General features: G+C 45.3%; 4 protein-coding genes across 4 annotated transcripts; 1 reads left to right on the top strand and 3 right to left on the bottom strand.

The window, feature by feature from the left end:
- Positions 1 to 631: 631 nt before the first annotated feature.
- LOC128297355 (uncharacterized) lies at positions 632 to 1,876 on the bottom strand. Its single transcript, XM_053032983.1, has one exon. It carries the CDS (start codon positions 1,794 to 1,796, stop codon positions 660 to 662), a length of 1,137 nt encoding a protein of 378 aa, XP_052888943.1. The 5' UTR covers positions 1,797 to 1,876; the 3' UTR covers positions 632 to 659.
- A 358-nt stretch (positions 1,877 to 2,234) lies between these two features.
- LOC128310668 (myelin expression factor 2) lies at positions 2,235 to 6,650 on the top strand. Its single transcript, XM_053047364.1, has 6 exons — positions 2,235 to 2,387; positions 2,698 to 3,269; positions 4,014 to 4,245; positions 5,269 to 6,168; positions 6,246 to 6,381; positions 6,478 to 6,650. Exons 2-6 carry the CDS (start codon positions 2,818 to 2,820, stop codon positions 6,531 to 6,533), a joined length of 1,776 nt encoding a protein of 591 aa, XP_052903324.1. The 5' UTR covers positions 2,235 to 2,387; positions 2,698 to 2,817; the 3' UTR covers positions 6,534 to 6,650.
- Positions 6,651 to 8,279: 1,629 nt separating this feature from the next.
- On the bottom strand, positions 8,280 to 9,608 carry LOC128297973 (JNK1/MAPK8-associated membrane protein). The gene is made up of 4 exons (XM_053033694.1): positions 9,308 to 9,608; positions 8,840 to 9,222; positions 8,636 to 8,770; positions 8,280 to 8,573 (listed from the first exon to the last, which is right to left on the bottom strand). Exons 1-4 carry the CDS (start codon positions 9,541 to 9,543, stop codon positions 8,434 to 8,436), a joined length of 894 nt encoding a protein of 297 aa, XP_052889654.1. The 5' UTR covers positions 9,544 to 9,608; the 3' UTR covers positions 8,280 to 8,433.
- Positions 9,609 to 9,874: 266 nt separating this feature from the next.
- LOC128297370 (uncharacterized) lies at positions 9,875 to 12,201 on the bottom strand. The gene is made up of 2 exons (XM_053032999.1): positions 12,165 to 12,201; positions 9,875 to 12,091 (listed from the first exon to the last, which is right to left on the bottom strand). The coding sequence occupies exons 1-2, from the start codon at positions 12,169 to 12,171 to the stop codon at positions 10,320 to 10,322; spliced, it is 1,779 nt and encodes a 592-aa protein (XP_052888959.1). The 5' UTR covers positions 12,172 to 12,201; the 3' UTR covers positions 9,875 to 10,319.
- Positions 12,202 to 12,336: the final 135 nt, after the last annotated feature.

The following is a 12,336-nucleotide window of genomic DNA, read 5'->3' as shown; positions in this document are numbered from 1 at the left end:
TAACCTAAGACAGAGGCAAATCCATCCATGCGGGTCCTTATCGCTCACCCTGGACGCGTGACAAGACGCGTCTATCTTTCCAGACATGATACGGGTTCCAGGGTTAGGAAATAAAGCATTAATTAGTCAAGTAGCGACCAGTCGCGTGCCACAATCTTGTTTGCCCGATGTGCCGACAGTCGTTGAACACAAATTTAAAGATTTGGTTATTGCAGTACACAACTTGCCACGTGTTCGTGGACACACGGATATGTGTTTTGTTCATCGTAGGTGTGGTAGAAAGGATTATGTTTCGAAGGCGAACACTTCGTTGGCTGAAATTCCTACATCATTGGTGTTGTGAGATCTGTGAACGATACAGCCTGTAACGAACAGGTTCAGTGTATGTTGTTTACCTAAAAAAAAACAAAGTTGGTGTGATAAAATCGAATTCTGTAGCAATACTATTCTACGGTAAAGAGTTTTTGTCATCTTTGAGAAAATCATGAACCGTTACCGTACTATCTGGATTGGTGCATTGGTGACCAAGCATTTTACCGTTCCGTATAGCCCTGTCATCATACAATTTGTATTGGGAATCGCCTTGCATTGGGTCTCCTTTATCACACTACACAAGTATGTATGTGTATATTTTTACTAGATAAAGATTTTACAATTATTTACTGCTTCATGTTGCTTGACATACCAGGCACTCTATATAGGAACTCTCCATCGTCGTCGTAGAAACAATCGTCCATTTGATACGTAGCTCCCTTCTTGTACAGTTTTTTAGGAATCTTTATAAACTCTTTTACACATTCTTGCTTTTCACCGCGTGCATCGTACACAGAGTCGGCAAGCGCTACGCTTTCATACTTACTGGGAATGGTTTCCAGCTTTTTTACAATGCCAGTCCCTAAATCTAGCTCCAAATTATCATCGGCAGGTGTGCGATGATCCGCGAAAGATGGATCCCCTCGGCTTTTGATTTCTGCCAATGTTACATGTTGCCTATTGTGCACATCTCCCAACAGAAAAGAGTCCTGCTGCCCGGGGGTATGCTGCGTCAAATGCGGTTGATGCGTATCCGATCTTTGTGACCGATCATTGTCGTCCATTAGGAGAGGTTGCTGAGATTCATTGTCCCTCTTCATCGATTGATATTTCTTGCAGCTCGTCACTATGGCAGCAAAATCTCCCTGTGGCAGTGGTCTGATTTCGTACAGTGGTTTCGATTCACAGTTTGGACGCAGTTCGTTCACCTTATCAACATTTCGCTGCATAAATTTGTTCAAATGCTGTGCAAAACCGGGATCAATATTCCTGATGCGGCCGCTTCGGAACATTTGCCAGTTTTCTGCCACTACCGCATCGTGCCGCTCCATGCGTTTACCGTCCTTCGGTTGCCATTTGGTCTTTACTATTTTGGCTATCGTGTATCTATCCGCGGGAAAACTTTCTGTCAGTTTATCGATGTTCCATTCTTCCGGATCGAAACTATGCAGATAGCGTATCTGTTCCTTCTCGGACCAGGTGAGAAAGTTCAACTGTTTCGACTTGAAATACTTATTACCAACAATCCACGTCTGTAATCGGTCGCGGTACTGTGCCTGTTCTGCCTCGTATTGTTTGTGGCTTTTGTGTACTTGATGGAAGTCAGCCTCACTGTCGTCTAAATTCTCGTACTCCTCGTGTTTTGCGTCCTCCGGTAGTAGGGCGGCTCGTCGATCAATTCCAGGATTACGTGCCTTTCTGGCGTAGTAACGGCTTAGCGTTTTTTGTTTGTTGTAAGCCAACCGGAACATATTACGCAGCATCGTGCCAGTGTAGAAATTTTGTACGATTTCACAGATAAAAAGGTAAACTTATTTTAATCCTTTTCGCAATTGAGGCAATAACCAACCAAAAGGAACAAAACAACAGTTGTCAACACTTCAAAACAAGAAGTGTCAACATTTGCAACAATATTTGCGGATAAATTTGATGACATTAGAATTTCTTCCGTACATGCATTTAATCAAAATTTGTAGGCAATATTCTGCAATGTTTTTACATATAATATTCAGGAAGTTAAAAGATTTATTCAAGCTGTAAAAAACGAATGAAATTGATAATGCACTGTGGGAAAGCTGCATTTAATTTCTGGTATTCTCTTGAATTTAGGCCGCTAGTGGCGAATTTTCTAGAAACCCGCCTTTTCCTTGACAGATGTGTCAAACAGCCAAGCGTCCATTTTTTCACAGTGACGAATCGTGCAGTGCTTTCGCCTTCCTAACGAAAAGATATCCACTAAAAGTGCTGCTTAATAAAAATTTTAGTGCTATAAAAACGTGAGAGTTATACTTAATATTGTTATCTGCGTTGTGTGTTGACCCACAGCTACACTATTTTCATTCAGGCGCCGAACGGTAGGTATGGCACCGTACGATAACGATGATACGATTATGGCGTCGTATGCTGGTGCTGTTTCTTGCAAGGGGAAACAAAAAAAAACGGTGACTTCATTGAGAATGCGGCGTTTTTTTACTCACCATGCTTAATTTATTCGTCCTGTCGGTGCGCCGACGTAGATCCGTCTCTTCCGAAGGAATGGATTTCTCACATCCATGTCCTACGTAGTTGGCTTTGCTAAGCGTTATCCCACATATCACACATCCATTATGCCGAACCGACGGTTTGACGCAGTCTAATGGGAGTTTTTTTCTGTTACCGTTTTAGCGAGTGTGTTTTCCTCCCTGGCGGGTGCGTTTGATCCTCATTCATACGGCGTTGAGTCAAGTTCCACTGTCGTCCGCGTCGTTGAGTTTCGTCCCGTCGCATCTCCGCTGAACACGGGTAATGGATAACGATAGTGATCAAAACAATCGCGACCGTTCGCGACGTGGTGATCGGCGTAGTGGCGGCGGATCACGCTTCAGCAACGATCGCGATCGGAGCCGTGACCGGGAGCGTAGCGATTGCCGGCGCATCTACGTATCGAACGTACCGTACGAGTACCGGTGGCAAGATCTGAAGGATCTATTTCGCAAAGAAGTCGGTGATGTGTCGTTCGTAGAGCTGTTCCACGATGAAAACAATAAGCCACGGGGTTGTGGTATCGTAGAGTTCGAAAAACCGGAACACGTCCAGATGGCACTGGAAAAGATGAACCGCTACGATATCAACGGCCGCAATTTGGTTATCAAGGAGGATTACGGCAACGAAAGGGACAAGTACGGCCGGGTAGTGCCGAAATCATTCCGAGGCAACGAAAACGACAACCGCCGTCGGGACCGTGACGACGATCGAATGTTAGTGTTTGCTTATGGTTCTGTTCTCTTTTACTTTTGTGTTTGTTCACTTTCCTCTTTTCCTATTTCCCGCTGCAATCCGTTGGAAGCGTGTTACTGTGTACCGTTTGGCCGCGGTTATGAAGTTTTCCTCCTCACTGTGTACCGTACACCGCTTTCGCAACATATCGATACATGTACAAATCCGCACACTTTCACTTCGTTTCGAATCAGCTCCATCACTGATAGAATTCGCTTTCCGGAAGAGGGGACTAAAGTTCTAAAGATATATCCATTGCCTTAAATGTGTGATTTGTTTTACCAATTGGATGCCATCATAACCACATCAGTATCGCTCTTTTCCCTTCCATATCATTCTTCTATCATTTACTGCTTCGGTAAACAATATAAAACAGTGTAGAACTATATACTACACGTGTCGTAGTAATGCTCCTCCCGTTGCTCCATCATTGTCTGGCAACTGCCGGGATCAAAATGTCCTTCCGTATCGATGGCATCATTTACTAATTGGTGTTTGCGACACTTACAAACCCATCCAAGTAATCCTTGCTGCATATTTCCTTTTCATTTCCCTGTTATGAAGTTTAGTAGAATGGCATGACCGCCGAAAAACAAACCTTGGAGCGACCGGAACGTTGACGAACGTTCCCGCATAAAATTCGTTTTTTTTTATCTCTGTGCTCTCTATCTTTCGTGTTGGTGTTTTTTTCTCTCTCTTTGTATCTCTTGTTTCTGTTTCTACAGGTCCGGACCATCGCACGGCGGAAGCGGTGGTGGTGGTGGTGGCGGCGGTATAGTAGGCGGCGGAGGCAATGTAGGTGGCGGTGTCCTCGGCGGTGGCAATCTCGGCGGCGTCAGTGTCGGTGTTGGTGGTAGTGATTTTTCGCAGGATTACAATACGTACGGTCTGAGCGTAAAGTTCTTGGAGGGTTTAGGCATTCAAGGGCCGTTGCATACGAAGATTTTCGTCGCGAATGTGAGTATCTAAGTAGTGTTTTCTGCTACACAATCAAATCAACCTTCCCTGTTCTCTTTCTGTTTTCTTTCATTTGGATTGTTTACCTTCTCGTGTATCTCTGCACACTGTAACTTTGAATGCATCGTACGAAGGATCCGCTCGTACTGGGCGAACTAGATCCAAAGCCTGGCAATGTTGTCGCTCGTGGGGCGCGTGAAAACAATTCGATCTATGGTACATTTTCCTTAACAATCCACACAATGGTTCAGTTCAGTTCAGATTACTTTCCTAAACGCGCGCACCTAGAGTCGAAGATTAGTAGGCTGTTGTTGTGTTTTGTTCCGTCCAATTAACACGTGGCAGCAGTTTACTTCGCTGTGGGGCATCTATCCGCGGTTTGATGCGTCTCTAGTACATATTTTCTATTAATTAAATTTCGCCTGGGACGGTACGTTCTCTTGCTAAACGCAGTTGGTGTGTGTCGTACGTGATGTAGAGATATGATGTTGAGTAGCATTCCGTCAATTTGCGCACCTTGGTTTTTGATACGATTGCAGATTCATTTTTCCGTCCATTTGCAGAGTGCGGGTGTGCCATTGTCAAGCAAATTAAAAACCTTATCCGAGTATCATCCGTAGTGTTGCGCTTTTCCGTTCTATTCCTCTTTTCCGTAGAGATACATCGATCGGCTCAAAAGAAACGATCTCTAAACGCTTATGTACCGTACCTACAGGGGCTAGTGCTGTTACACTTCTTACAACGGGGGACACCTCCAATCGTTTTTCTTTTTTTCTTTTCTCTTTTTGGCAATCCATTCATCGTCGTCGTCGTCGTCGTCATCGTCGTTACTAATGATGTGTACGCCCGTATATTTCGAACGCTGCTGTGGTGGTCCGACTGTGTTTTGGTGGGTGTCTATACACGTTGTGTTTGTGGATAACCGGACGGTTTAAATGATGTGTGCATTGCGACGATTGTTCATTTGTCCAAATCTGCCGATCATCGATCGTTCCTTGTGCTGTTGGATCTGTCGTTTCACAGCTTGACTATAAAGTCGATGCGAAAAAGCTAAAGCAGGTGTTTAAGTTGGCAGGCAAAATCCAAAGTCTCGATCTGTCTGTTGACAAGGATGGCAACAGCCGTGGGTTCGCAGTCATTGAGTACGATCATCCGGTCGAGGCCGTCCAAGCCATCTCGATGTTTGACCGACAAATGCTTTTCGACCGTCGTATGACTGTCCGGCTGGACCGTCTGACGGAAAAGAGCGAAATGAGCCGGCTGCCCGAGGGGCTGAAGGGTATCGGTATCGGATTGGGTCCGAACGGTGAACCGCTCAAGGATGTGGCACGCAATCTGCCATCATTACAGCAACAGAACACGGCTCTGCAAGGTGCAACCTTGTCCAATGCTGCCCCGACACCCGTACAACCTCCGCTAACCGCAAGCAATTTGCTCAACTCTGCCGCGACCAGCAACCTATCCGGGTTGAATTCGAACCTAGCGGCACAGCTCAGCAACGTGGTCGGTCTGTCAAATTTGACCGGCGGTTTGCAGAGCTCGCTGCTGTCGAACGCGGCCGCCGGTCTGTCGAATCTTGGTGGTCTCGGAAGTTTGGGTGCTGCAGCGGCAGCGGCGGCCGGTGGTGTTGGCGGTGGTTTGGGTGGTGCCGGCGGTGGCCTCGGCGGAGGTCTCGGTAACAGCTTGTCCAGTGCGCTCAGTGGTCTTGGTGGTTCCGGTAATGACGGTGGGCTAGGTTCTAGCTTCAATCAAAGCTACTCGTCCGGCTTCGGTAACGGTGGTTCTAATCGGGGTAACGACTATGATATGGGATCCTCAAACGTACGCAACTACAGCACAGCACCGAACGACGACTATGGCCGGAACTACGGAGGCATCAATAACGGCAATCGCAAGATTTCCGACACGATCATTATCCGCAATGTAAGCACCATCGACATTACCCCCCGGGTGTGTGCCCAAGATGCTCAAACCAATACTCTTCTATTCCAAATTGTTAGATGCCTCCTTCCTGGACTTGGCAAACGCTGCGTGATAAGTTCCGTGATGTAGGAGAGGTAAAGTTCGCCGAAATTAGAGGACAGGACACCGGGGTCGTTCGTTTCGCCAAGGAACGTGATGCCGATGTTGCCATTAGTAAGTAGCATTCATTTTCCTGGCCTACGGTGGACCAAATGAAACCTGATTTCGCTAACCGAGTTGTGTAATGTTCTTTGTTTTTTTCCCGAACAGAACTCATCGATGGAACGCGTTTCGAAGGACGAACTGTGGACGTTAATTTCTTTTAAATTAAAAGGACGTTTACATTTTACTTTGTTTGCATCCTCCGCGACATGGTGTACAACTACTACTACTGCAACATTCTACTGGATTGTTTTCTCTGTACAATATTTTTTCTCTTGATATGTTTTTGTTTTAATGGGTTTTTTTTTTGTAATTAACGAGTTCCGCACGCGGTAGCATTATACTGGGGGAATATTGTCGTTTTCAATCGGTTACAAGTTTAGGCCTGACGAGTACGTTTCTCTTCGAAGATCAACCCCCGGTATCCCGGCATGGGTTGTTGTTGGTTCAATAGCGCGATTGGTAAACGAGAGATCTGCGCATTACGTATTACAGATTCGAATCAGATAAAACCACACTACGCAACTCTCCATTATACACCTATCGAAAAGGCATGTTATTTAAATCGTTTGGACAGCAAAAACATTTCAACAGGTTAATTACGTCGATCTCTTCTTTCACTAACCTGCGTCGATTTTAAAATACATTGTATTGGTTCGAATTTAACTTGCTTTGGTCGTCAGGTGTGTTACAGTCCAACAAAACGCAGCAATTTGCTCAAACCGCATATTCGATTTTGGTTCCTCTGAGTCTGATTTTGCTCGAAAACGAGATGTTGGTTTCGCTGTATCATCTATACTTCTTGCGTTACATTGTGCGTCATCCCTCTCTTATGGACTTATGGCAATGGAGGAATACATACATACATTTCGTTCGTTCAGTGCATTCTTATAATCGCTACTATAGGTAACACTGCATCCAGTATGAACCAGATATCGGCTTACGCACCAGAGCAATAATCCACTAATGTCCGTATTTGAAGAACTTCTAGCGGTTTGCGGTTGTTAGAATATCGATTTCGATGAATTGGCGGTCGGGCGAACTGTTCGGAGCATTTTGAGCATAAGCAAGTAATCCGAGCAAATAGCTCGTGATTTTTAGCATACCTCTCTTTTTAGCGTATCCATTGAGCAAGCAAAAAAAGCAATCAATCCTTGAGGAGAGTGTGCACGCAAAGGAAACATGGGTTAGCAGGTATAACACAAGAAATATGTATCCACATACTACCCCACTCACGTACACAGCAAACCAGTCTCACGTGTGCTACATGCTACAGTTAGACAGCAGCATCCCCATACACTAGTGTCATATGTTTCATTGTAGGAAACATTTTTATCTCATATGGTCAATAGAATAGTAACCGCACAGAAAATAAACGACGTTCAGTTTTAATGAAGTACAAAATACCGTAATTACCAAAAGTGTGATCATTTGCGCGTGTTAATATTTCGAAGCACATGAAGTTATAATTGACCTCGGAAGGAAGCTCTCCTTTGAGAATTCACTATCAACAATATCACATTACTTTCAAAAACGTTTCTCGGTCTTGGCCTGCTACAGGAGTCCTCAAACATGCACATGGTCGTACACAGTCCATTGTCCTGGCCGGGAACGAAATCACTCTACCTCAATTTGGATCAACCACGCCTTCTCAATCTACATCGACGACCTGAAAGGATTTTTCGGACTTTACGATGTTGTGACTGGAGAAGTTTCCTCAGTCTGTAGAATGACCGTTGATTGTTGATTCTGATTCAAGGATAAGTGACTTTGAATGACTGCAATGGTACGTCAACCCCAACGATAATGTTCTTGTTGCTCCCAAGAACGTTCACGGTAAAATAAAACGAAACATTTTCTAATACATTTTCTAGTAGTAATTAACCGGCTTAACAACTCACCAATAGTATCTTCTTTTCGGAATCCTCTCGGAATATCGCACAAGTCTCGAAATCTTATTCTACAAGAGAAGTTTTCCCCCCCAAATTTCCTAATCACAATTGTATTTTTGAGTGAATCATTCAACCTGTACTCCTGTGAGGAGTTCGTTTGACGATCGTAAAGCTACTTGAAATTGTCTGGATCTGTGTACTTAGCGGTGAATATGTAGAACAGTGCCGGTACGGGCACTAGCAGCAAAGAAAAGTAAGAAATTTCATAGGGTATGGAAATTATCCCGTACGCCAACAGGATCCAATGGCCAACTGTAATAGCAAGTACAACATCAGAGTGAATCGATAACGGTATGAGAGCGCACAACACTTACGAATGATGGTGGCATTCCTCATTTGAGAAATAGACGTCTCGAGCAGTGATTTCATCGTTTGATCAAGTTTGATCGAAAAGTGTAGCGCATTCGACACGACCGAAATAAGGATACTCAGATACGGGAAAGAATAATCTGAAAGAAATGATTTGAACAGTCATTCTATGGGTCAAATGCAGTTTACCTCCGATGGAATATACTCACAGATTAGCCCACCGGCGACGGCATGAAGCAGGGCCAACATGGGGAAAATGTACAGCGCATAGTAAACGGCCAACTTACCCCGATATGGCAAAAATTTTACATTCAATCCCGGTCGAATGATCATCATGAAGGTTACGCAGAACAGATAGAACACGAATATCATCGTTTGCAGCGGAAAGACAGCTTCCTGTGTGCAGTACAGCGTCGTCTCATAGTTTGGCGTGGGATTGTGGAAGAGTGTATACCAGTCCGAAAGCTTCTGGACGCCGCACGAATTTATCCGCAGCTGCCAAATTGGATCGGTGAACCAAATGGTAAGAAACGCGGATAGAAACACCTCCACACAAGCACTGGCGTGCAGAATTAACTCTCCTTTGGTAAATCTGAAACGAAAGGGAACATTCTCAGATTCACATCAAATATCTGTCACCAACGATGAGAGCAACACCACGGCACAGCAATACTTACTTCCGCAAGTGGGCGTTCAAATCGATGCAAAACCAATGAATAATCAACGGAAGGATGGTCATAAAGCCCAAATACAACCAATCGTGGGAGGTAAGATCCTTTTCGCACGGCGAACAAACGTACTGTGCGTTTACTCGAAACCCTCGCAAACACGCTCCACACTCACTGAGTGAGCTGTTTGCCAGGACGGTACGGCCACAGTACAGTCCCGGACATTTGTCTACCGATTTTAACATCGCGTTCGATTGCACTGCTAGCGCACTGGTTTCATCTTCTAGCACTCGTTCAGTTTGGATGAAAATTTAGCGTTCCTTGCAGCAATGCCGTACACAAACAACAAACCGCTGTCAAACAAATGGGGCACACTCGAAAACGCAGGAGCACACCATCGGTCATCATTGTGTGGCACAATGGGCGAAAGAAGTGTAGTTCACCCGTCAGCGCAGCTTCCATTCGCTTCCAATTCCATTTCTCGATAGTTGTTAATTAGTGTTTTATCAAGCTATAACCAGCGTAAATTGATAATGTATTCTTTCTAAAGAATTGCGTAAAAAAGAGTTCGTTCAATTAACGAATATTTTGTGCTTTCCATGCGTATCTGGTCTTTGGTGTTTAATTAAGGAATGGTTACAACTATATTACCTGACTAGCTTTTTAATACATGCTCAGTGATAAAAGGACCTACGCAAAAGCTACCGTATTTACCGTACCTGTAACGCTACTTCTCTTTCAAAACTTGACATTTTTGAAAGCATCTTCAAGCAGTTGAACGGTGTTACAAGGACGTTGAAATTATTCAGGGGGACATAGTTGGATAATTTGCTGTTATAAATATGAAACCGAAAAATATAGCACACGCAAAAATACGATTACTCAGTCACTGGTTTCAAAGCCTATGGTGTAAGATCCAGCAGCTGTGGAGTGACACACAAGCCTCATGATGTCTATCAGGATAAATTGAATTGAAGTTCGACCATCTTCAAAAGCCTCCTCGATGGTGTTCAAATCGTGCTCAATCATCGCCTACTTCTACAATATCGTAATCATCATCACTATCGGTGACGATGTCGCATCGAAATTGGCGATAAATGTCGAACAGTACATTCTCGGCATGGTTGGCCAGCGTTAGACGGTTTTCAATCTCAAGTTTTCGTTCAAACTTTTCCGTAAGCTCACTACCAATGGCACGTTTGAAATCGATGAAATTAATACTAATATCGATATCGTCCGGTGGTCCATCCTCGTTATCATCCGTCTCGGAATTGGAGGCGTTCTGCGATGCTTTCACATCGGCGGTAGCATTCCCATTAGGCTTCTCAACTGGCTTCGAACAGCTAGCATCGGTAAGGTCGGGTTTGTCTTCGGCAGCCGGAGCCGGCTTAACAAGCTCTGTTGAAGCAGAATCAACTGTGCTAGGTTTCGGTGCGGTCTTATTAACGCTCCCGTCCGTACCTTCGTCAGCTTTGCCCTTCATTGCGTCCTTTTCCTCGTTTTCCTCGCCATCCATGTCGTTAAATTCATCCATGTGCTCGTCGTCATCCAAATCCAAATCTTCGTCATCATCATCATCCCCATCTGACCAGCCGTCTACATTCTCTAGGAAATGCTCAATTTCAATATCGTCGTCGTCCTCCTCTTCGAGCTCCATATTTGTTACGACCGCAACATCGTCGATCGGCTCACGGATGGGCCGATTCCAGGGACACAAGTTACTGTCGGCAAAATCTTTCACCAGCACCGTGCTTTTGATGTACCTTTGGTTGATTTGCTGCATGAGTCCAGCACATTCGGCCAGTGTAAACTCGCGCCCATTGTCCGTTTCCCACTTGGGAAGCTCCTGCTCCCATCCGCTGCAGATATCGTTAAATGCATTCGCAGTAGGCTTCACCACTTGGGCAGCCGATAATCCGATCAGTATGATGCCCAACCGCTTGCAGGTGTTGTGCAGGTGTAGTGTCATATCTACCTGCGACTCATCCGCAAACATGAGGACCGGTTTGGGAATGTTATGTGTCGTCACGAACTTATCCACCACCTTGTCCAGGTAGGCGGCGAACGTCTTTGGCGTCACTTGCCCATACTCGTGGGCTACTATGGCACAGTTTTTCGGAGCCGCCTGCACTATGTGCGGCGGAACGTCGCGTCGGTACGGGTATACGAGCAGCGGGGACAGATGTTGACCGGCCGCCGAGAAGGTGTAAAGCATGGTCATCTTTTTCAGCAACGTCCGCACGCTCTCATTCATTTCAACCCGCTCGCGGAAGCGCAATTCATCGCACAGAAACACGCGCGCCGGATGGTTTAAAATGTCGAACAAATTCGATTCGTTCAGGTAGCTTTCGATGTGCAGATACCAATCCATTATGGCACCGAGATGTTTGCGATCTTTGACACGATCAATCGAAAGCCATCTTTTCACGAATTTCTGATAGCATCGCCGTCCAAACTCTGTATCCTGGAAAGGATGCGAGCGGGCAGGTACATTCTTCTGGACAAGTGCTTCCGCAGCCGTTTCCACGTTACGTTTCTTGATCGAAAAGCCCCTTTTGCAGCAGTCTGTCATCCACTGGTACAGGGCTTGCTCTTCCTGTGGCAACAGTTTGCTGATTCTGCCGTGCTTTAGCGACTTCAAATACGTAGACAGAGTGGTGCGCGGAACATTGCAAACGAAAGCCGCCTGGCGAATAGAGGTGCCGCGATCAACGATTAGATTAATCGCATTCTTCAAGTCTTGCCTGGTGTACGGGTTGGATGATTTGCGACAACGGATACTATCGCGGTTATCTGTAAAAACCAAATAGAACTTGTGCGTTCAAACCAAGTGGTGCAGCAATCTTAACGAAATCCAACTCCATACCCTCCATACTGCCTATTTTTGCTGGAATTAACACGAACGGGGCACTACAAATATTGTTGCTCTCCGCACCAAGCGTAAACAAACATTTTTCAGGGCGGCTGTCAACTTCGTTGCGTGACAGCTATGCGTTGCGTGTTTGCAGGGTTGCCGTCAAAGCAACCGCTGGTGTACT

Source organism: Anopheles moucheti, chromosome 2 (assembly GCF_943734755.1).
Source record: "Anopheles moucheti chromosome 2, idAnoMoucSN_F20_07, whole genome shotgun sequence".
Classification (NCBI taxonomy): Eukaryota; Metazoa; Arthropoda; class Insecta; order Diptera; family Culicidae; genus Anopheles; species Anopheles moucheti.
This window is presented reverse-complemented; position numbering and strand designations above follow the sequence as displayed.

Excerpts from the sequence above, each read along its gene's own strand:
- LOC128297355 (XM_053032983.1), bottom strand. The coding sequence starts at position 1,796 with ATGCTGCGTAATATGTTCCGGTTGGCTTACAACAAACAAAAAACGCTA.
- LOC128310668 (XM_053047364.1), top strand. The coding sequence starts at position 2,818 with ATGGATAACGATAGTGATCAAAACAATCGCGACCGTTCGCGACGTGGT. Across the intron at positions 4,246-5,268 it reads CGAAGATTTTCGTCGCGAAT|CTTGACTATAAAGTCGATGC; the intron begins GTGAGTATCTAA and ends GTCGTTTCACAG. Across the intron at positions 6,169-6,245 it reads ACACGATCATTATCCGCAAT|ATGCCTCCTTCCTGGACTTG; the intron begins GTAAGCACCATC and ends CCAAATTGTTAG.
- LOC128297973 (XM_053033694.1), bottom strand. The coding sequence starts at position 9,543 with ATGTTAAAATCGGTAGACAAATGTCCGGGACTGTACTGTGGCCGTACC. Across the intron at positions 9,223-9,307 it reads TTGAACGCCCACTTGCGGAA|ATTTACCAAAGGAGAGTTAA; the intron begins GTAAGTATTGCT and ends CTTTCGTTTCAG. Across the intron at positions 8,771-8,839 it reads CGTCGCCGGTGGGCTAATCT|ATTATTCTTTCCCGTATCTG; the intron begins GTGAGTATATTC and ends CATTTCTTTCAG.